At 37.1% G+C, this 24145-nt stretch overlaps 1 protein-coding gene across 2 annotated transcripts in view; it reads right to left on the reverse strand.

The window, feature by feature from the left end:
* LOC131690365 (insulin-like receptor) overlaps positions 1 to 24145 on the reverse strand; it is a 122616-nt gene that overhangs the window by 31091 nt on the left and 67380 nt on the right. For both annotated transcript variants that reach the window (XM_058976076.1, XM_058976077.1), the window contains exons 2-9: positions 15698 to 15869; positions 5480 to 5986; positions 5270 to 5417; positions 4604 to 5207; positions 4397 to 4514; positions 4131 to 4332; positions 2685 to 4072; positions 2484 to 2611 (exon numbers count right to left, since the gene is read on the reverse strand). In XM_058976076.1, coding sequence (XP_058832059.1) covers positions 2484 to 2611; positions 2685 to 4072; positions 4131 to 4332; positions 4397 to 4514; positions 4604 to 5207; positions 5270 to 5417; positions 5480 to 5986; positions 15698 to 15818 — 3216 coding nt within the window. In that variant the 5' untranslated portion in view covers positions 15819 to 15869. The remainder of the gene's footprint in view (positions 1 to 2483; positions 2612 to 2684; positions 4073 to 4130; positions 4333 to 4396; positions 4515 to 4603; positions 5208 to 5269; positions 5418 to 5479; positions 5987 to 15697; positions 15870 to 24145) is intronic.

A 24145-nucleotide genomic window follows, 5' to 3' on the forward strand; every position in this document is an offset into this window, starting at 1 on the left:
TTTGATAGATTGATGAATGTGACGACGCTATTCAAATGTCGTCGGTGAATGTGATCACAGGATCACGATCGCTGAATATGCGATGCATATACCTCTGAAAGGTCTGACTTGCATTGCAGAGTTCATTTTGCATTGTAAGTAACACAAACAGGCCAAAAAGAGTGATCACTGCAGTCTTGGGGATATCCTCCTCGTCGATAGGGATTTGGTGGTACGCTTGCTCAAGTTCAATCGTGGTAAATTTATTTTTACCCTGGAATGCGTTCAATAGATCATGCATGTGGGGTACAGGATATCGATCCGAAACGGTAACCTCGATAATCTTCTACGTGCCATTTCCCATTCTTTTTCGGCTTGTCGCATCTCGAAAGGCAGTGCAATTTCACGATATTTCAGCAACAGATCTTTGAACGAGTGGTTTGAATCACTACCACCAAACTCAGCAAACGCAAACAGATTTTGCGCCGCTTCGGATTCTTGGAATCGCTTATGCGAAAAAGCCAAGGGCTATATGGTATATAGATTCAAATGACTGCTCATGTTTGAAAGAAGGAGTCAACCTCAACTCAAGTTTAGGTAAACCGGACAAACGAGAGGATCACCAGTCTACTTGCGAGTGCTACTTGGTGTACAAATCCAAAGAACGGCTCATGACTGAAAGGAGGTATCAACCCTTATGTTTCTGGCAAATATATACATATATTTGTGGGAAACATAAGAGTTGTTTCCTTCTTGTAGTCATGAGCAGTTTTTTGAATTTGTATACCAAATAGCCCTCACAAGTAAACTAGTGATCCACTCGTTTGCCCGGTTTACTCAAACTTAAGAGTTGATTCCTTCTTTCAAGCATGTGTGGTTCTTTGAATCTATATACCAAATAACCCTTGGATCAGCCGGGCGAGTTGGCCGCCAAACATAGGGGCTATCAACTAGTTTAAGTCCAACGGAGCGGAGAGATGTCGGTTAGCACCAAACTTAAAGCGATGTGGCGTAGCCATATTTACCTCCAACGCCTAATAACAGAGAATTCAATGTATATTTCAAATTATGGCAAACGACCATTATGCCAAAGGAACTTAAGCCAGACGAACTTTTGCCAAACGACTTGCTCCCTTGAGAGAGTATTCGGTTGCAGAGCTGGTAAGTATGCATCTGCGCGGGATATACGATCAGCGTTGTTTGCTAATAGGTTGCGCCATCATTCGATGATATGCAATCGATAGTCATGTAAGCCGGTGAAAAGAGTCATTTGTAATAGATTGCACTTCTCCGTACTGCAACATAGTTCATTTGATGCAATCTGCTTCAATGCGCGATATCAGGTCATGTACAGGAATGTTAACCATGTCATTTTACGCATTCACGGGCATTTTGGTACTGATGCTATTAAATTCGACGTCGTTGTACCTATGTTGTTTTATGTGATGAAGTTTTCTGCCTGGGCTAAACGTAATCAAAACATAGATGGTGTAACTGAATATACACAGCTTCCGAGAGATTAAGCTTCATTTTAACTTTAACTAGTTGTTCCACCTCCTGAACCGTGCGTCTAACACGAGCTCCTTAAAGTCGATCGAAATTGTGTTATCCCGTAGTACGGGAACTTTTGTTTCCTTTGGCTGGCTCATTTCATTGCTCAACGACACACTACTGTTTGTGCCTTGGATATAGAACAAAACGCAGGCTTGCTTCACTGGTGCCTAAAGTGTAGCTATTTTTTTTGCTTCTGCTTTGTGCGAGATCAGAACATGGACTGGCGTTTATCTTGTTGAAGAGGATAAACTAAAAAAAGAAGAAGTTGTCATTGCTATACGATGGATGGCTATCGAATTCAATTTGATACGTACCGAAGCACAAACAATACCGAGCTTTTTTGGGTCCTAGAACTCGAGTATTGTAAATAATTGGAGCAAAACGAATTAAACCATACTTTTCGGTCTTGCTATTCATCTCGAAATAATTTCTTGAGCATTTTACGTTCAGAATTTCACTTTCAGTCGGCTGTATTTAGCCTCCTTTTGAGATGTGGCGTCAAATTCAATTGAAAACTCGAAAGTTTTATTGAAATTAAGACAAATCGGATTAGAACCTTTTGTGTGGTCATTCTAATTATCTGCAAGACTGCAACTATGCAAAATTCCCGAACGGGAAAATTTTTAGAAAAGACCAAGTTTTTGTGCATAAGGACACAAGACCTAACCTGTGCTTACTATCGAGATATCACCGGTACTAGCCAATTGTTTAGCGTTCACGCAGACGTGTGACTGCTTGAAGTGCAATTCCTTTTCCTAAATATTTGTTTATGATACATTCTAATTCTATTCATCAGAAATTCTATTTGTTATTGATATGCCTTTACCCCCGGGTTGGTAAATGTAGGAAAATACATTTCAGGAAACTGCACTTAGCTTACTATCGAATTATTCAGTTATCGCAATTTTGATACTTTTTTCCAATGTGTATTGATTGTAAAGCAAACCTACCTGATAGGGCTGCGAGGCAAGGGTGGCCATTTCCCACAGAACCACCCCATAGCTGAACACATCGCTGCTGCTACTGAAAACGCCATCCTTTAAACTTTCCGGTGACATCCACCGCACCGGCAGAAACCCTGTTCGAATAAAAAGAGCAAACAACAGGTTAAATCCTGCACTTTGATGAATGTCCAAGAGCACAACACCTACCTTTCGTTCCCTTCCGATAGTAATCCGTTTCGTAGATATCCCGCGTCATCCCAAAATCACCTATCTTCACGGTCAAATCATCCGCGACCATACAATTCCTGGCGGCCAAATCCCTATGCACGAACTTCTTCGCCGACAGGTACGCCATCCCGTCGGCAATTTCGATCGCCATCTGGTAGATTTGCCGCAACGTTGGCGGCTGCGGTGACGGTTCATCTCCGTTCTCGTAATCCGGCCGGTGCCTCCGCAGATAATCCTTCAGGTCCCCGTTTGCCATCAATTCCATTATAACCAGCGTGGGATCGCCCTGCGACACTACGCCCAACAGCTGGACCACGTGATGGGTGTGAAACTGCTTCATCACGGACGCCTCGATCAGGAAGCTGTCGCGCTCTTTGGTGGTAGCGTTTTCATTAACCGTTTTTATGGCGCACGGTGTATTACACTTGACGTTACGTAGCTGCGTCAGGATGCCCTTGTACACCATACCGAACGAACCCTGGCCGAGTTCTTCCAGCTGAGTGATGTGTTCCCGGTCAACCTCCCATTCGTCGATTTTGTAGATCACGTTAGCGTAATCTGGATTGACCTGAGCGATGAGCCGCATGTTCTGCAATGGCAGGTAGTGCCACTTGTACCAGTACACACCGACCGGGGCGGTCAGCAGAATCAGTATCAGCAACGCTAACAAACTCCAGAGCCAAACGTGACTGCTATCTTCGGTTTCCAGATATACATAGCGCGGAGACGAGTAGGGACCATCTCCGGCGATCGTTGTTGCCATAATACGAATGCTATAGTTTCCCGGTGCCAGTTTGGACAAAAAAGAAAAACCACTCTGGCTGAACTCCTGGTGGGAGACACACTGAATGCTCGGTTGAACCGAGTCCACATCCATTCGCTGATACTTTATCGAGTAGGACACAATCGGACCGTTCGGTTTAGTAGGTTCCCTCCACTGGACCTTGATCACACGCTGAGTTTGATTCGACTGCTCTTCCACAAGAATCGAGTCCACCGGGATGTCATCGGCACCCTCCTTCTTCGGGGTGCGGAAGTTGTGAATGACTTCATTACCGCAACCCGGTTCCAGATCGACCAGTTTTACGTTGTTTCCCGGACTCTCAGCACGATGTCGGCAGGCTCGAATTTTGAACACATACAGCGAGTAATGTTTAACGAAGCTCAACGGTAGAACGATACTCGTCTGGTTGGTGGTATTAAAGAGTGTCAGATAGAACTGCTCGATCGGATCCATTAACGTTTGACGGTCCTTGCTTTCGACGGTGCCCGTGTCGGTGATGTTGGGAAACACAATCGAACTATTGTTGGCCATACCGAGGCTGCGCTTCCGACGGTTGGACTTATCGCCACGAAGCGTTGGATTTCTGTAGGAAAATATGTTTAATTACTCCGTTAAGAAACGTTGTGGTTGAAAATACTCACTTAATGTAGACGTAGTTGTGCAGCTGATCCTCGAAACTGATCTGCTGCTCGGCTTCAGTTCGGTCGAACACGGACGTAGGAGTAGATAGACAAAACTTGCTGCACTGCTCTTCGGTGCAGATCTCCGTGGTGTAGGACGTTTTCGGGGGCGGAGCTGGTGTCGGTGTCTCCACCGATGTATCTGTTTTGCTTTTGTCAATTTCTGAAAATATAAAAATTTTGCTTTCGAACCATTTTTTCAATATTTGAAATTTTTCCAGCCATACCTTCGTTGCAGTAGTTTCGCTGCTTCAACATCTCCTTGCCATCCGCGTTCAACTCAACGAAGACTTCGTAGTAGCGCAGTTTACCGTTCATTTTGGACGGCGGTCGCCATTTGATTGTCTGATGGGGAAGAAATAATTTGTAAATCAATCAAATATAGGTGTAATTTTGACGTAGGACTACGTCTTTGTTTTGAATCAAACACCTACCAGCGCTTCTTCGGTAACCGCTACCTCCACGTCCCGCACGATGGACGGTGTTCCGGGGGCGGTTGTAAAGTACTTGATCTTGCTCTGACCGCCGAGACCCTCCGAAGCCAACGTGTACGTCTTTACGTAGTACGCGTACTGCGTGTAGGGCTTCAGCTGCGTCAGAATCTTGCTGGTATAATTTTCCGTATTGAAGTCACTGATATCATCAAGCCGCCAGCCTTCAGTGTTACAGGCATCCCGTCCATCGAAGAACGTCACATTCTGGAAGGGTGCCTCGATGTAGTAGATGACGTAGCCCAGCAGTTGCCGAATGTCCGCCAGCTGGGTAAAGGGAGCCCACTGAATGATTACCGTTTCGGCGGCTACCGATTTCAAACTTGTGTCCAGCTCGGTAATCTCACAAGCGGCTCGGTCTCCGTTGTTTGCCGCCAGCTGGGCTTCGTTTTCAATTTCAATTTTTGGATTCACCGCTTTAAGTTCTCTGATTTTTCCAACGCACAGCATCGGATTGTTGTAGAAGAACAGCTTGCCTTCGCCGATGGTTACGTTTCGATCGAACAGCTCCTGCAGATTCTGGTTCTCCACTATGTACAAACTGGAACTGTAGGTGAATGATTGATTAGTTGAACTGATTCGTAGTCGATCAACGCAAATGTAACTTACTTTGAAATTTTGGCATGTGTTCCGTGAATTATCCTGAGTTTCTTCAGAAAACCTAACGAAAGTAAGGGATACGATCGAACGACTTTCAGGTAACCCTTAATTTCAGTGATGCTACTGAGGAATTTCTCTAACTCCTTGACTATGTTTTCTGTGAAATAAAATACGGTATTAGCAATTGACCACTCCGTCCCAACAGTCACCATCACTTACCGCCTCCACGACTTCTCAGCTGAATCTCCAGCGATCCCTCGATGATCTCACACCCCTTCAGCGACTGGGCACTCTGGATGTTATCGATGTTCCCACCACCGCACCGCTTCGGACAGGCTCCCTTGTCGCACTTCTTACACCGCCGCTTGTCGTTCACGATCTGCAGCTCGTGATCCGCCGGACACTCCATGATGCACGTCTCGTTGTGCGGAATGAACGGATACGTCGGCAGGTCCTGGTTCGAGTCCAACGAAATCGGTTTCTTGATAGCGTAGCACTGATCGGCCGTCACGCAGCGGCTGTGGTAGACAAACATCCCCTGCGGACACTTGGTAACACAGTGCCGGATACCGGCCGGATCGATGCTCAAATGGCGACACACGGCACAGGATGATCCGTTCCGTTGCAGCTGGCCCGGCACGACTTCGCTGCAACTTCCGAGGCACGTTTCGTCACAGCACTGGCCGGTCACGGTGCACGACTTGTTCGGACAGTTGTTGTGGCATTCTGGAAGAGAAAACGAACGGTTCACTTACAGTAAGTATTCTAACGATTCTAATTCTAATTTCTAAACAACTGATACAGAAATATTCAGCTGAGATCTCGAAATTTTGCTCAGATAAACGCAGAATTGTGCGTAAAACAAGAAAATGACGTTACTGGCGACAAATCGTATGAACGGCAACCACGTCTACGTGCCCGCTTACAACGTTGAGATCGACGGTGTGTTCAACGATTAGCCTTTGGTATGCGTGAATCTACTATAGCACCAGGCGGGCTGCTTGCAGGACCCCTTGCTCCAGCAAGTGTAGATTTCAAATGACGCTCGCTTTAAGCACTCTTTTGTAGAAAAGAAAATAAAAAGAGGGCTGGGCCTAGCGTAGTTGTTTAATCGATTGGGCTTGTACGCTGCTCAACAAAAGGCAGCTGTGATTCCTTGTAAAGGGTTTAAATTATTCTGTTAAGAGGCCGTCAAATATAACAGCTCCGGAAAGCTCTGACACAAAGCCTTGTTTTAGAGATTTGAGATTAAAAAAAGTTTCAAGCTCTTCTTGGATTTTTTTGAAAATACCATATACATTATTTTTTAGAGCCGAAATCACGGTTCTTCGCCAGTTTCACCTCAATATCAATATTTTTTTAACTTTTCCATATTGTAAATGTAATTGATCAACTCTATATGGTCTACATATTTGTAGATGCATGTAAAATTTTATTAATAGCGGATAATGTATATAAATTAAAAATAGTATAAACACACTTTGTATGTAAAGTGTCGTACATGAATGGTCACCAAAATAATGAGTCCAACTATATGCTGTTCGTATGTAACATTTAGTTTATTCTTGGAATAATAGCGTAGAAGTTTGGCTGCTCAAAAGCAAGTGCCCATGAAACAGAAATCTTCGATGAAAATAGTGCAAATTTATGAATGAAAAGGTTTAGAAATCTAAATATTGATTTCAGGTTATTGGTTTCTCTTCAACAAAAAGTTTTATTTTAGTGATACCTGGAACAGTGATTGTAGAACATTTTGAATCAATCAAATAAGGTTCTATAACATGGAAGTAGAAAAACTATTTTTTAGGTCATATTAACAATTTCGCCTTGAAAATGAGGTCTGATGTCTGTGGTATCTTCGATGAAGTTATTCAAAACATAATATTCTACAACTACCCTCTAAAAATATTTTTTCGCTGGGGAACTCTACTTTGGTCTAATCAGAATTTTTTTTAAAGCTCCTCTAGTGGAGTCCCTGTTTCCTAAAAAATCAATTCTCCACATAATCGATTCGTCAAGTTTTTTATTTTTTAAATAATCGATTTTCTAATAATCGATTCTTCAAGTAATAGATTTTTTAAATAATCAACTCTTCAAAAAGTGTAATTCTTCAAAAAAAAAATACACGATTCTTCACAAAATTTGTTTTTTTAATCGATCCCCAAAAAATTTGATTCTTTAAAAATCGATTCATCCAAAAATTGAATCTTTTAAAAACCTATTTAAAAAAAACAATTCTTCAAATAATCAATCCTACGAAAAATCAATTCTTAGAAGTCGGTTCTTCCAATAATCGATTCTTAAAAAATCGATTATTCAAATAATCGATATTCCAAAAATCTAAACTTTTAATAATCGATTCTTTAAATTCAATTCTTTTTTTAACAAATCGATTCTTCAAAATAACCTTTTTTCGCAAAATCGTCTTCAAAAAATCGATTTCTCGTAAAATAAATTCTTCCAATAATCAATCCTCAAAAAAATTCTTATAAATCTATTCCTCACATAAATCGATTCTTCAAAAAACCGATTTTTCATAAAAGCGATCATTCAAAAATATTCTTAGATTCCTTAAGAAATCGATTCTTAAAAAATCGATATTTGAGATCACAGATTTTTCAAAAATCGATCTTTCAATAAATCGATTCCTCAAAAAATCAATTCATCAAAAGAAATCGACTCTTCAAAAAAATCCCACATAAAATCCCAAATATTCCCAAAAAATATTCTTCTGAAAATCGATTCTTCACATAAATCGATTCTTCAACAAATCGCTTCTTCATAAAAGCAATTTTTCTAAAACTAGATTCTTTTAAAAATCCATTCTATAAATATTTGATTCTTCGTAAAAATTGATTCTTCAAAATGTCGATTTAAAAAAAATCGATTCTTCAAAGCATCGATTCTTAAAAAACCGATTCTTCAAATCCCTATTTCTTTTATAAAACGATTCTTCAAAAAATAAAAAAATTAGCTCTTTAAAAAAACTCGGTCCTTCAATAAATCGATTCCTCGAAAAATCGATTCTTCAAAAAAATCAGTTCATTAAAAATCGAGTCTTAAAAAAATCGTATCAATTTAAAAAAAAGAAAGAGATTCTTTAAATAATTAATTCTACAAAAAATCGATTCCTTTAAATCGATTCTTCAAATAATCAATTCTTCAAATAAACAATTCTTCAAAAAATCGATTCTAAAAGAAATCGATTCTTTAAAAAATCGATTATTCAAATACTCGACTTTCTAAAAAAACTAAACATTCAATAATCGATTCTTTGAAAAATCAATTCCTTAAATCGAGTCTTCAAAAAAACTTTTCTTCGCAAAATCAAGTCATCAAAAAATCTATTCCTCGTAAAATATTTTCTTCCAATAAATCCTAAAAAAATAATTCTTTTAAAAATCGATTCCTCACATTAATCGATTATTCAAAAAACTGATTTTTCATTATAGCGATTATTCAAAAATTTGAATCTTCACAAAATCGTTTCTACAAATAATTGATTCTTCAAAATATCGATTCCTCAAAAAAAATTATTAATCAAAATATCGATTCTCAAAACAATCGATTATTCAAATAACTGAGTCTTTAATAAATTGATTTTTCAAAAATTGATATTTCAATAAATCGATTGCTTAAAAAGATCAATTTATCAAAAGAAATCGACTCTTCAAAAAATGTCCCGCATAAAATGAATGAATAGTCCCAAAAATCGATCCTCAAAAAAAAATATTCTTCTGAAAATCGATTTTTCACATAAATCGATTCTTCAACAAATCGCTTCTTCATGAAAGCATTTTTCTTAAATTCGATTCTTTTCAGAATCCATTTCTTAAATATTTGATTCTTCGAACAAATTGACTCTTCAAAATGTCGATTTTTAAAAAAATCGATTCTTCAAAACATTGATTCTTAAAAAACCGATTCTTCAAATACATATCTTTAATAAAACGGTTCTTCAAAAAATCGATATTTGAAATAATCAATTCTTCAAAAACTCCGTCCCTCAATAAATCGATTTCTCGAAAAATCGTTTCTTAAAAAAATCTGTTCCTTAAAAAATCTATTCTTAAAAAAATCGATTCAATTTGAATCAATTTGAAAAAACAACGATTCTTTAAATAAGTAATACCACAAATATTCGGTTCCTTAAAATCGATTCTTCAGGTACATCTATTTTTCAAAAAATCGATTCATCAGATAAAGGATTCTCCAAAAAACCAATTCTTCAGAAAAATTAATTCCAAAAGTAATCGATTCTTCGAGCAAATCGATTTTCCAAACAATAGATTCTTCAAAAAATCTTTTCACAAAATCTATTCCTAAAAAAATCTTCAAAAGACCGATTCTTCGCAAAATTAGCTGTTCCGATAATCGACGCACTAAAAAAATTCATTCAGGTGAAAATCGATTCTTCAAAGTATTCGACTCTGTAAAAATCGATTCTTCAAATAATAGATTCTTTATAAAAATACTCTTTAAAAATTAAAGCTCTAAATAATAGATTTTTCAAATAATCGATACCTCTGTTAAAACGATTGTTCAAAAAGATCGATGCTTCAAGAAATTTAGACTTCCAATAAACGATTCTTCTAAAAAATCTACTCGATAATCGATACTTCAAAAAATCGACTGGTCAATTAGTTGATCCTTCAAATAATTTTGACTCTACAAAAGTCGATACTGATAAAAAAAAACCATTCTTTAAATAATAATCGATTCGTCAAATCTTCATCAAATAAATTCTTTAACAATAGATTCTTTGAATATTCGATCTTTCAGTAAAATCGATTCCTCAAAAATCGAATACTCAAAATATCGATTACTTAAAAAAACGAATCTGAAAATATCGAAAAAAAAGCTTCACGTTAACCATTCCACAAAAATAAATTCTTAAAAAATCGATTCTTCAGTTAATCCATTCTTCAAAAAATCGACTATTCAAATAAACGATCCTCCAAAAAATCGATTCTTCGAATAATTGATTCTTCGACAAATCAATTCTTGAAAAAAATGGATTCTAAAAATCACCAATCTACCAAAAAATTGGTTCTACAGAAAATCCAATCTTCATAATACCAATCGATTCAATAATTAATTCTCCACAAAAAAAATCGATTCTTTAAAAACCCGACTCTGCAACAAATCGATGCTCCATAAAATTGATACTCCAAATCGATTTTGCAAAAAAACGGTTCTTCAAAAATCGATTCTTCAGATAATCGATCCTTCAAAAAAAATTTATTCTTCAAATAAACGATTTCACAAAAAAATCGATTCTCCAAATCGTCGATACTTTGATAAATCAATTCTTCAAAAAAATAAATTTTAAAAATAAACGATTTACCAAAAAAATCTTTTCTTCGCAAATCAATTTCACCAAAAAATCGAACCTTCAAGAAATAAAATTCTTCATAAAATCGATTCTTCAAAAAATAGACTTCAACAATATCGATTTTTCGTAAAAAATTCAAATAATCGATCGTTTAAAAAATTGAAACTCCAAATAATCAATTCTTCGAATAATCGATTACATCGAATAGAAAAAATCGATACCTTCTGCATGTAATCAATCGGGACTTAAAAAATTGGTTCATCAATTATCGATCCTTCAAAAAATCAACTAATCAAGCTATCGATTCTTAAACGAAATCGATTCTTTAAATAATTGATTTTACAAAAAAACAAGTCTAAAAAAATTTATTTTACAAATAATCGATTTAAAAAAAAAGTTTTCGAATAATCGAGTCTATAAAATATCGATAAAAAAACGATTCTTTAAAAAATGGATTTTTCAAAAAAAAATTCACCAAATAATCGAGTGTTCGAAAAATTGATTCTTCATAAAAACGATTTTGCAAAAAATCAATTTTTTAAAAAAAACGCTTCTCCCAAAAATCCATGCTGCCAACAATTAATTCTTCAAATAATCGAGGCATTAAAAAATCGGTTCTACGAAAAATCGATTCATTAAAAAGCGATTCTTCAAATAATCAATCCAAATCGATTCTTTAAATAAACGATTCTGCAATCCTTCTTGTTTGGATTTATTGATTATTTAACTTGTCGATACCACTGTTCCACAGCTCTTAATGCTCTTGTTTCATTAAGTCAAAGTGTTCCAGAAATTAGTATTTGGTAATCGCCAACAAATCCGTAGCTTGGAAATACAAATTCACGAAGTTTCCACAATAAGCCGTCCAGGTTCCCTAGCAAAGGTAACGACAGAACACCAAATTGCTTATCTCTGCCTGTTTCAGTGACGAGCAAAGAATGCGTTTATTAAGCATTGCGTTTATCCAACCCGATATATATATGTAGACGGCCACCATGCCAAAGACAACCTCAATATCTAGAAATACACCCAAGCTAGATTGCTTGAGCGGTAACGACTTTTTAATGTTGTAAAAACATATCGTGAAGCAGAGTGATCGTGGATTTCCCTCACTGAAACGCATGTTGCATTTTGTGCAGTGGATTTTCAGGTAAAATAACGTTCCCGATGTGATGATCGATTATCCGTTCCAAAACTTTTAGAAGAAAAGAACTTACGCTGATGGGCCTAAAACTCTTGGCTTCTTCATGGCTTGAGCGCCGCCCTCTCTTTGGTAATAAATCTGACAGTTATTTCTCGTGATGCTTTCGAGATATAGCCGGTAGTAAGACCGGTAAGCATAGCCTCTTTCAAGACAGGTTGGTCAATATCAAATCCCTATTGCAGTAGCACGGGAAGTATTCCATCTTTTCCAGGCGATTTTTGTTAAAGCCCGCCAAAAAGAATCTCCAGAATGAGACCCGTGAGCATATCGTTCAGCTCTGGATCGATACAACCTGGAAAGTGTGCGATGTACTTATGCATAGCCGCTGCAAGCATTCGGCTCCTAGCCAGAGGATTTAGCATTGGTTTCCACACGTGGTGCTCAAGAGTTCTGCGACTGTAGTACTGACCGGATTCGCCTCTCACGGATCTGTTGTCACACTGCGTTCAGATTATCTATTGTTGGCCAATGAAGAGACAATTAAGAACATCGTTTTCATCTGTCACATAAACACCATCTCTGATTTTTAAGGAGCTCATTTAAAGTCTATTTAACCTGCTGGCCTCGTTCAGACTAGAGACATATATGCAGATGTTTTGTCAGCCATCCGATCTGCAGATCTAAAACATTTCCTACATGAACTACGAGCTGACCTGAAAGTCCTGGAGTAATCACGGTGACGTTGGTTCCATATCCTTCTTAATTTTTTCAAGCCCAGCCCTCCACCAAGGGGTTCCCCTAGTCGATTTGACAGTATGACGAGGACAAGCTTCTTCGTTGGATACCACTATGAATGAGTTTGTCGTATCCACGACGTCATCTAAGTCGTCTAGTTGACTAATTGTTGAAAAATATCCATGTAATTTTGTCGCCAAGTTTTCCAAAAGCAGGTCCCGGTTTGTAGATTTAGGATTGCGATATGTTACCCCACATTTACAGCAAGATGATCGAAAAATATATATTTATGAGTGGATAGAGATGGTTTAGTTTAACTTGGAAGCTGCAAATTTCCCAGCTCATGCGAAACTCTTTCAGAGCGAAGCGTTATGTCTAACACCTCCTCTCTCTCAGACCTCGCAAAAGTTGGTCGGTTTCCAAAATCGGATTTGTACTACTTATGGATTCCAACATTTCAGAGCCTCTCAGATTGATGTCTGAGTAGCCACAAATTATGCCATGGGCATTTGCACCACTGCCGACAATAAGCGAAACACCATTACTGCTTCAGTATGATACAACGCTTTTGAAATCATCAGAAGGTACCATTAGCCTTATTTGCAAAAAATGCATGCATGAGGCATTTCATGGAGGTTAGTCATACCTGCACTGTTGTAAGCAATGAAGGCAGAGTTAAGTAATTTTCCAGTATAGAAACTTTCTTTGTGGAAGTACGGTTCTTAAACCAAAGCTATGAAAGCTGAGTCAAAATTGTTTAAACTGGCCACCAAAATAACTTGAAAGCACAATTTCGAAGGTAGATCCAATATTTGACATTGCAAAACCTTATTGTAAGACATTTTTGGTGGTATCCAATGGGGAAAACATATCGAAATGGCGAGCTAAACGAAAGAAATAATGCGAAAAGAAATTTCCCCCAGAGGCAGGATTCGAACCGGCAACCCTTGGGACTCCGGACGAATGCACAAACTCTTAAGCTATCTCTGGCCTATGATGACGTCCCAGCGAGAAGACATGATTATCGCATTGGCGACAGTGATCGTTCCACTGCCACTAGAGCGAGATCACGCACAACCACCGCTGCCACCCAACACAGCTGATCTATATAATTTCGCCGCTAGATATCAAGGCCCAGGTTTTTATTATCTTCTGATGTCTGACTTTAGTTAATTACCCAGCATACTTCGGTGGGTGCACGGAAAAAATTTGTTCCCAAAATCGAGAATAAATTGCCATGAATTCTGGAACAATCACGTTTTTACGTTTTGAAAACAGGACCATGACCAAAAATCACCGCTTTTATAATTATGTTCAATTTCTCTTCAGTAATGCCCGCATAACGCTTTCATTAGTGGAAATATTTGATTTTGTTTTGTGAACTTCAGCCACGGTTTCCGCCAAGAACTAGTTCACAACTTTATGAACATTATTCATAAAACCAAAGCTTGACTCATGTTTTTTTCATAGTTATAGGAGCAATAGTTCACAAAAACAAAATATTCTGGCTATTTTTTCGTGAACTATTTCACGAAATTCGTAATTTAATTAATGAATCCATTCAATCCTCGTGAACTAATTAATGATCCCTTATATATTAGTCACGATTCAATATCCGTCCTCGTGAAATCGTTCACAAAATCATCAAATATTAATCATGCATTCGTGAACTGGTTCATGATTCCTAATATATTAGCTAAGATCCAATATCCATGCTCGTAAAATAGTTCACGACATCATAAAATATTATTCATGTATTCGTGAACTGGTTCATGATTCCTAATATATTAGCTAAGATCCAATATCCATGCTCGTAAAATAGTTCACGAAATCATAAAATATTATTCATGTATTCGTGAACTGGTTCATGATTCCTAGCATACTAGTCACGATCCAATATCCGTACTCGGGAAATTGTTCACGAAATCATGAAATATGATTCATGTATTGGTGACCTGGTTCATGATTCCTTATATTTTAGTTACGATCCAATATCCGTGCTCGGGAAATTGTTCACGAAATCATAAAATATTATTCATGTATTTGTGAACTGGTTCATGATTCCTAGTACATGATTATAATCTATCTAGTATCTATTTTCGTGCTTGTGATATTTAGAAGATATCCCTAATCATTTACAATTTCATGCAACATGGCAATGAAATTTTTACGTGAACTCTATCACAAAAGTTGGAGTATTACTCGTGGAATCATTTTTGTTCCATGCACTTTTTATAAAATACCCAGCTGCTAGCGACCAGTAATAGGTACGAGCAGTAGATATAAATAAAACTATTAGAACCTCGAACATCGTTATTTATTTGATAAGGTTCATTGTGATGCCCGGACAGAAAACAAAAACTGCACTGAGAACCCAAAATAGTATGCGTGATATAGTTCACAGAACCAGATATCGCGAAAGAGTCTTATTTTAATGATCCAGTTCATATTGTCACGTTATTCAAACCATTAGTAACCAAAAAGTAATAGATTACGATAAGGCGAAGAGAATTTACGAATACGTTGATAAAATTGTTGATATCATGAACATTAGTTACATAACTCTTTGAAAGTAAGCTCTAAAATAAAATATCATAATAACATGAACAGAAATTACGAAAATCGTGACTAAGATCCTGAAATCATGAACACAAATCACACAGCTAATGCTGTGTGATTTGTGTTCATGATTTCAGGGAAAAAATAGCTGAAATCATGAACATGAAGCACTCTACTCATGACTAAAATATTACGATAACGTGAATGGAAATCACGAACATAGCGACTTAGATTTTGAAATCATGAACTTTAATCCCGCTAACGTCATGAGAATTCACAAGAATCGCGAATAAGCTCTTGAAATCATGAACAACGTTTGACTGTCGACTGTGTATTCCCAAATCTCGAGCAAGAATCACAACAAAAACTAAACATGTCCAGGGAACAACAACCGTAACCCAATCAACCATTCTAATGTAACGCTAAGTATATATTCGGAGCGAACTGGTTTTTAGAAAACACAAATAGTTTCATGAATACGAGGTTTATTACTCATAATTTCAGGAACTTGGTCACGGTTTTCGTACATCGTTCAGTTCACGAAATCGTGACCTTTTGTTCATGAATTTATGAACGGATTTTTTTCCGTGTGGCAGACAATAAAAACTACGATACCCAACCTGACAGACAGGACAGGCAATACGATCAAACGAACGGCACTTACTATTTTGGCAGTGATTTGCATCCCAACAAAGTCGGTGATCCTTGTGGTCCGAAACGTGACCGCCCCTTTTGTTGGGGGCAATCGGACACGTCTGCGTCTGCTTCGTTCCGTTCGGCAGCATCAGCGTCGTTTCCGTAGGACAGATGGGACAGGCGTTTTCCTTTTGATTTTCCTGTAAAAGAAAGTAAATTGAAAGAGTTAGTAAATTGATGTTTCATTGTTTTGGATTCTAGGATATAGTATCAAAGTAAGGTGATAGAAATATTTCGAATTCATTGAATGGAAATCCGCCATATTCGTCTGCACTCGTCTTCAATATTCAGTGAGATTACCGAAAACGTCAAACGAAGCAACCGTGCCTTCATTTAATGCAAGTCTTTATTCGTTTCGTTGTCTATTATTGCATGAAGCGAACATCCAACTGCGAATCAAAATGGGCTCTGGAACAATGTAAGAGATATTTATTTTTTATTTGTTCTACAAATATTTGAAAATATTTCCCTAGACATTTATTCAAATAAGAACTCGATTTTTTACAACTCGTTCACTCGAACCCCAAATGATAAGTTAACTTTTTGAATTCAACGGGTCACATTTTTGCGCTATATTATTTTGAAAAAAAACATCTAGAGAACAGTTTGTCTTTGATTGTAAAAAAATTGTAAACAAATCACGTGAAATACCTCGTGCGTGCAGACTGACTCAACTCGTAATACTAGCGCCATTTGTACATCAGTTCAAAGAAACTGATTCATTGTCGGGTATCAGTTGGAAGAATACAAAATTGTTTATAAAAATACTGATGATTCCAAAAAGATTGATACCATACTGTAAAAGGAATGATTTGTCAGTTATTAGCGATAGAGTCAGACTCCCCTTCGTAGCCAAGAGAAAGAAATAGATCTTGCTCACAAGAAATATCTTCTCACATCACATCAAACTTCCCCAGTAGATCGTTTTCGTCCCTACGACACTAGTAAGAGCAAATACCAAGTAAGCTGACGCAGTTCCCTGCAATCATGCTTAAAACGTTCCTTTATACTATTGATCTTCGTGTAAATCTGTAGGTTTAGTTTCCGCAAGCAGAAAGCCAACATATACCAGCTGCCTTAACAACCCGTAATAAAAAAAACACTCAACTAAGCAAAATCGTGCACCTAGTTGGTAAAGGGGGGAAACAAAGGGCATGCTAGCGGACGGCGGCAAAATGACTTATTAACAACTCCGAGAGAAACGCGAACCACGAGCCGTTGAACTTCAAACTTCGCCCAACATTCCATTCTCACGTGCTCATTTTGAGGCTCTCTTCTTTGCTTTCTTCTTTCTAAATACATTTTTTGCATCTTACCGAGAGCTTCCCTCTCATCCGCAGTCGCGTTCCATAATTACCTACTACTCTATTGGGGTATGGGGACCGCCGGCCTCCACCATCCGGGAATCGAAATTCAAAACAGTCGAACAAAAAATATACGAGAGCAGGCAGCAGCAGCTAAGCAGCAAGCAATTTGGTGGTGAGACAAGAAACGGCATTTAAAAATCACATCAATGATCTATCTAGGGATGCAGAGTGGAGAGAAAGCTTTTACAGCCAAAGTCCCCTCTCTCACCCCCCCCCCTCCCCGCCCCGTCGGTTCAAAACCGGGTGGAAAAATTTCATTCAAGAAAAAAGTTAAGCTTTCCCCTCCCCCTGGCTGAGATGCGATGATCGGATGGGGATAGCCGGAGGGAGGGAGGTAAACAGGTCGACGAAACGCAACGAAAAAAAAAACAGAAAGAGAACGAAACATTTTTGAAATTCTTCACTTTTCGGAACAGGTTTGCCGCCCCTCGGTCGGGACTAGGATAGGAATATGCCAATCGCGCACGCTAATGATGGTGATCAATCAGTCACGATCGCTGCCGGAATGCTAATTTATTGGTGGGGCCCCAGATTATCGTGTGCGGGGTGGTGCGCGTTGTGGTTAGTGGTTACGCCGCGGCATCGAGAGTTGGGGCGTCTCACAACATGGACATGGGGCATGGCCGCTTTGGACGGAAATAAGTTGAGTTTGATCGAAGATTTTAATGGTTGAAATTTGATGGATTTTTGTTTTGTAAATGGGCATGTTCTTCTAAAGCGCTCAGTCAGTGCCAGATACTGATGAGACGAAGCCGAAACGCACATCGCTTACCTAAGTTTCTGCTTAAAGAGAAAAATAGCACACAATAAATCGCATTGGTTTCGCTAGCAAATCCGAAATTTTGTTCTTTCTCCACGCTTTATCAGATATTTGCCACGATTTGGATTTAGGGTCTACTTGGACCCAAGTCAATGTCAGGTACTGATGAAACGAAGGCGAAACGTAGATTACTTATCCTATTATTTATTGGAAATTATTATCTGAAAATGGATAGTTTCTTTGATGAAAAGTGTAGTTTGATTTCCTATGTCTAGTCTAGTCTACACATACACAGCCAATACATGTAGCGATCCTGGAAAATAGCAGACGTTCGCCCACAATTTTTCTTGTCATTATCAATGTTTGTGGCACATATTGTATATGACACAAGCGAGCGAGTAAAGGCGCTTTAACCTAGGCTTATTAGCCAGGGCAAGGTGTAAATACCTTTGTCCCATCCCAAAGAACCAATAGAGTGATATTAACCTTCGTAGCCGAGTCACTCCCAACGATTTACTTCAAAATTAAACGGTCGGTACGGTTGTCCTCGTTTCTTCCTAATTTAAGATTCAAAACAACTCGTTAATTAAATTATTCATTACATGAATGATTTAATTGCCGTCTAATTTTGAAACATCTTCAAACCCAACTCTGCACAGTAGGCCTGGCCGTTTTAATATTTGCGGCATATCAAAATATGCTTCAAATATTAACTTTGACAGAAAAACACTACAGAATCAATGCAGTGTTTTCCAGGATGCTTTTCAATACTGGCTGTGTAAGGGTTAGAACAGAATATTGAATATGACACAAGCATTAAAGCGGCCAGGCCAACTGTGCAGCGTACAAAATAAAGATGATTCAAAATTATACGGCAATCAAATTATTCATTTAATGAATAATTTAATCAACGGATTATTTTGAACCTTGAATAAGGAAGAAACGTGGACAACCGTACACAACCGTTTCAATTTGATGGGGGTTTGATAAATCGTTGGGGGTGACTTTGCTAAGAGGGTTCCTGGGATGGGACAGCGGTTATTAGACCTGAGCCTAGGTTATAGAGCCTTTATTCGCTCTCTGAAATAAAGAAAGAAAGGTACAAGAAAATGATAGCCGAGACCTCGGGAGCCGTCAATGATGGAGAGTGTATGCCACTATGGACCCACCTGTGAGTATCTTTCGTGGTATGTTGCTTTCAAAACAAAATAAGTACATACAAGAACAAGATAAATTGGGTTAATCTCACCAAAGGGTATTCCACTGGTACCGTTGACCGCTTCGTCGTAGACCGAAAAAGTAACTCATTTTGCACTGCATTCGAGGACAGCGGAATTTGAACCAATTTATGTATCCATCTTGATGTTGGTATCCGAAATGCTTTGAAAAAAATTCTGTGTAAGCCTTTCCGAGCCCCCGGGAACTCCTTGCTTGCCAATTCTTATTAACCCCAATTTCCGCCACGTCTCCGAAAGTGGGCTTGATGCACTACACTTCATTTTCCATACTTTATTGATACAATGTCACGCCAGAACTCGACGAAAAACTTGATCACAAAAATTTGACAGCAGCCACTTTTTTTTGCGTCCCGCACGCATGGCTACTACGATTCCGAAAAGTGTAGTTTGATTTCCTATGTTTAAAAAAATATATAATAGCTTGAGCTCAGAGCCGTAGCGTGGTCTTAAGGCGCCCTTGGCGAGGTACCAGTTTTGCGCCCCAGAGTGCAAATTTAGCAGGAATTTTAACTTTTTGCTAAAATTAAATGACTTAGCCTTACAACATGTTTGGCAAAGTTGTTGTACTTTGCAAGGCCCTTCTTTTTGTTTAGACCGATGCTAGGGTGGTTCTAAATTTAGCAATATTTACAATAGAACTTTTTAACGGTTTGAGCTTTACTGTCTTCGGTAAAGTTGTAGAACAACACATTTTGGACAAATTTTCTGTAGACATGCAAGCTCTAGCTTTTATATTTTCCATTGCACGAGGAATTCAAATGTAAGCTTTAGGGTGTTCCTTAAAAAACAGTTGTATTTCTATAACTTTTGAAGTTTTTATTTTACGCTAAAGTACCCTTTGGACAACTTAAAGATTATTTTAGGGCGCATAATTTGCTTTAAAACACCAACTACGTAACTTTTTTCGTTTTAAAGTTATAAGAGCTTTTATATAAAAAATATAACTTTTTCAAATAGAATTATCTCAACATTGAATACTGTTGCTTTCATATGAAATAGCATGCTTTGTAGTATAGATCACCAAAAAATGGCAAATGCGATATTTTATTATACCTTGCAATATTTACTCAAAAAATTGTTTATTTTTAGTAAAAAGTATATATAACTTTCTAACGAGCGAAGCTAGAGGTTCAATATATTAAGACAAATTGTTCTCCTTCAAAATATCTGAAAGTATTTCTAAAGTGATCTTAATGAAAAATCAAAACTGCAAAAGTCATACAAAGAAAACCATTTTTTAAGAAACACCCTAAATTTTTTTGCTAAATTTCTTGTAAAATGAAAAGTATACGACATAGAGTTTCAGTGTCTTCGACAAAGTTTCTTCAAAATTTCATTATCTTCAATTTTATGGAAGACAGCGAAACTCTATCTCGAACCATTAAAAAGTTATTTTTCTGATTTTAAAAAATTTAGAACCACCCTACCCACTATTTAAAATAATAGAAAAGTATTGTAAAGTGCAAAATTTTATCATGAAAACGAAACTACATTTTTTATATTGTTCACCGTGAAATTTAAACATATTACAAAGAGCCAATTTATGAAAAACCAAATTTTTAATATAACTTTTTTTCTTTTCATTTTTTTACAACCTCTCCTTCAGATGTTTTTCAGAGTTTTTGAAGACGAACATTTTCTTCTAATGCATCAAAACTATAGCTTTTATTGTTCAGAAGATATAAGCAATTAATATTTCAAAAATAGATGTTTTTTAAATCAATGGCTCATAAACTACAAAAACTTCTCCAAAGACTTAATAAGGCTAACTTGTTTAGTTTTAGTAAAATCTCAAAATTCCTGCTAAACTTGCATTCTGAACCACTGCACAGTGGCACGACTTAGAACAAAAGGTGGACTAAAGTCCAAACCTTGCCGTATCGGTTCAAACAAGACGGTTTCATGTAATTTTGGTGCGCTGAATTCGTTTTTGATAGTAAAATATTTAAAAAATAAACATTTACTATTCATTAGGGCGTCTCAAATTTTTTTTTTTCGAAATTGTTCTTAAAATTTGTGTATATTAATTTTCGTGTGCTAAATCGGTTTTGATATTAACACTTGTAAAAAAAGTCATCATGCATTAGGGTGGCTCAAAAATAATTATTTTGTTGTGAAAGTTCAAAAAAACGTTTAAAGAAATTTTTGTGCGCTGAATTCTTTTTTGGTTATAAAAATAGAAATTGACTTTACTACTTATTAGAGTGGCTCAAAAGTAAGTATTTTGTCTTTTATAATGATTTTTTCAATAGTAATTTTGGAATTTATTTTCCACATTGAAACGAATTGATTGACATCTCATTATGTGGCTTCAGAATTGACTATTTAGTTTCTACAGATCAAATAAGATGTGTTTGACTAATATTGAAACGTTCAATTCATTAGTGGGTTACTTGATATGGAAACTAAATTTTCTTTCATTTTCAAAACAAACATTTTGAGCGTCTTAGTGGAATGTTTAATTACATTAACTAATCAACAAGATGGTTAACGATTTTTTCGCAAGTGTGTTTTAAGTTACTTAGGTTGCTTATTTCTTATCTTAAATAAAAATAAATCCAAAACCCTTTTTCGCGTATATGGTACATTTAAAAATGGTCTAATTTTATTTAAATAATGTTGCATAACCTTAAGCTATATCAGTGCTATACAAATTCGGATCAAAATAGTCTCACCAAATGACTAGAACTGTGTTCACTCAATTTGACAGTTATTGCGTAAGTTAGCAAGAAATAGTTCCAAAAACATTTTGACATTTTTCAGATGATTGAAAATATTTACTGATTTTTAAAAATTCCTAATACCTTTACCACCTAAAAACCATACCTCCACTCCGCTCCTTACTCTTGATCACTAGTAAAACCCTTGTAGATCATGCTCTCAATGCTATTTGAAAGTTGTGCATGTATACGTGTCATTATTCTAGTTAAAAGTGATTATTCAAATTCAATATCAGTAATAACCATGCGTCTCCATTTACAGTTTTTTAAAATTTTGACTGCTTATCGCAAGTTTTCGCAAAACTAGCATAGGCTCAATTTAAAGAGAAAATTAAAAGCTTTCGAATGAGTATCGTGTGATTGCGGGCATTCGCGGGCGTCGTTGTTGATATCGCATTAGAAGCTCGAATTCAATAAAAAATCATGACAAACAGTTATCCAAATACTAACTAAACCAACTAGTGACTTATTTTTGGCGATTTTACGATGTAATTTTATCACACGGATAAATTTGGTGAAGTAATGCAATGCATAAAATCAACCGTTTCTTTGAAAAACGGAAATAACCGTATGTAGTTCCTATGGTCAAATATTGCAAAAAAAACACTCGAGTTATGCCCTTCAAAAAGCTGTCAAAAATTCATTTTACATTCAAATCACTTAAAATCTCGCGAAAAAGACTCTGATGGCTCAGCTGATACGAGAAAAATACTAGTGAGAATATCGCATAACCTTCATATATGGACTTAAGACCGGGCTCGTCCCACTGTGCACTGTGCATTGCATTTGTTTCACAATTCAATTTCCTAACAATAAATCAGTAGGTATGTATATAGAAATAGCACACTTATCCTTATTCCACTGACACAAACAACAGAATTTTCACTCCGGTAGAACAAAGTTCATTCGTGAGTTAGAAGGACCAGTAAAAAAATCTTTACTATGCAGCTTTCTAGATAAGGACATAAGAAGTATTGCTGACTTGGTAAGGCAGTTTTGACTAAAAACAATTGAGAATGACGTCGCTTTGCCGACCCTCAGACTCATTTCTTCACTTAATAGCTGCCAAGGACGAAATACACCGACGAAAAATTGAGAGATTTTAATTTCCTTTCAATATCGAAGTACCCATATATGATATTTGAGCATGATCATGAGCGTGAGCATGATGATCGTACAATTCGTGTATGCTACTCCGTGATTGACCAAAATAAGCGAAATTGCACAGATAATCAACAAACGGGGCCTAGGAGTAGCTATCCATCGTCAATGTACATGTTTCCAGAGTGGTAAACTTTTAAATGCAAATAACGACACCGGTCACGTCCTTACAATCATCGGGGAAGTGAAGGAATGTTAGTGTAACAAACGTTGCTATGGAGATCGTGTATACGTCTGCATCTCCACGTTTGCCACAGAAAGGAGTTTTTGTTAATAGGATGGGGTAAAGAGTTACACAAACATGGATTCACCTTAATAAGTGATACGATCTCTGCAGCTCTCAAACGCGTTGTCGTTTATTTATTTGCTCTGGTCAGCCGGCTGCCGAAAATTTGGTAGATTCATCGTTTGGTGAATTAATTTGGAAATGCACGGTTTGCAATAAAAGCAACTTAGCATACTAAGCTCCGGACAGCCGACAGTCGGGAGTGTCGCTGATGTTTACTTGAAACAAACCGATGAAACAAGACATTTCCATAAAATGGAGAAAATGCAAGAAATAAAGAAGGGACTCCTAATTGTGTCCACTTTTACCGCAACAATCATGTTATAAGATATTTACACTCATGATGTGATATGTTTAACATTAAATCAATAATATAGTTCATGTACTGGGTCGAAAGTATATGAAAGCACTCAATACAATGAGAACAATTATTATAATTGATTGATGATTTAAAGGACTAAAATAGATAATAGAAGATTCGTTCTTCGCGTTGATATAACTGCTGAAAATTGGTAACTCGTTTTCGATTCTTTTCACGAATTGTCAATTCGCAACCCTCCTACATAATTAAAGTCATCATTCCACTCAGGCAAAACCATGCGTATTCCCTACGCCTACTACATTTTCAGTGATTTAGTTCCTTAGTTGGTCAAATAAACATTAAACAAACAAGGAAATTAGTTTGCTCAGTCCAAAGAAATGCCAGCTCGATTGGCATCACCTGGCGGATACGTGTTCCCTTACAATGCGATCAAATCAATAAACATTTAAAACTACATGCGACAAAATATGAACAACCATAATAAAATGTTTGCAATAAAATAATATCGCAAAAAATTGGTTGCATAACCAAGGGTGTTCATGTTCAAAGATAGCATCACACC

Source organism: Topomyia yanbarensis, chromosome 3 (assembly GCF_030247195.1).
Source record: "Topomyia yanbarensis strain Yona2022 chromosome 3, ASM3024719v1, whole genome shotgun sequence".
Classification (NCBI taxonomy): domain Eukaryota; kingdom Metazoa; phylum Arthropoda; class Insecta; order Diptera; family Culicidae; genus Topomyia; species Topomyia yanbarensis.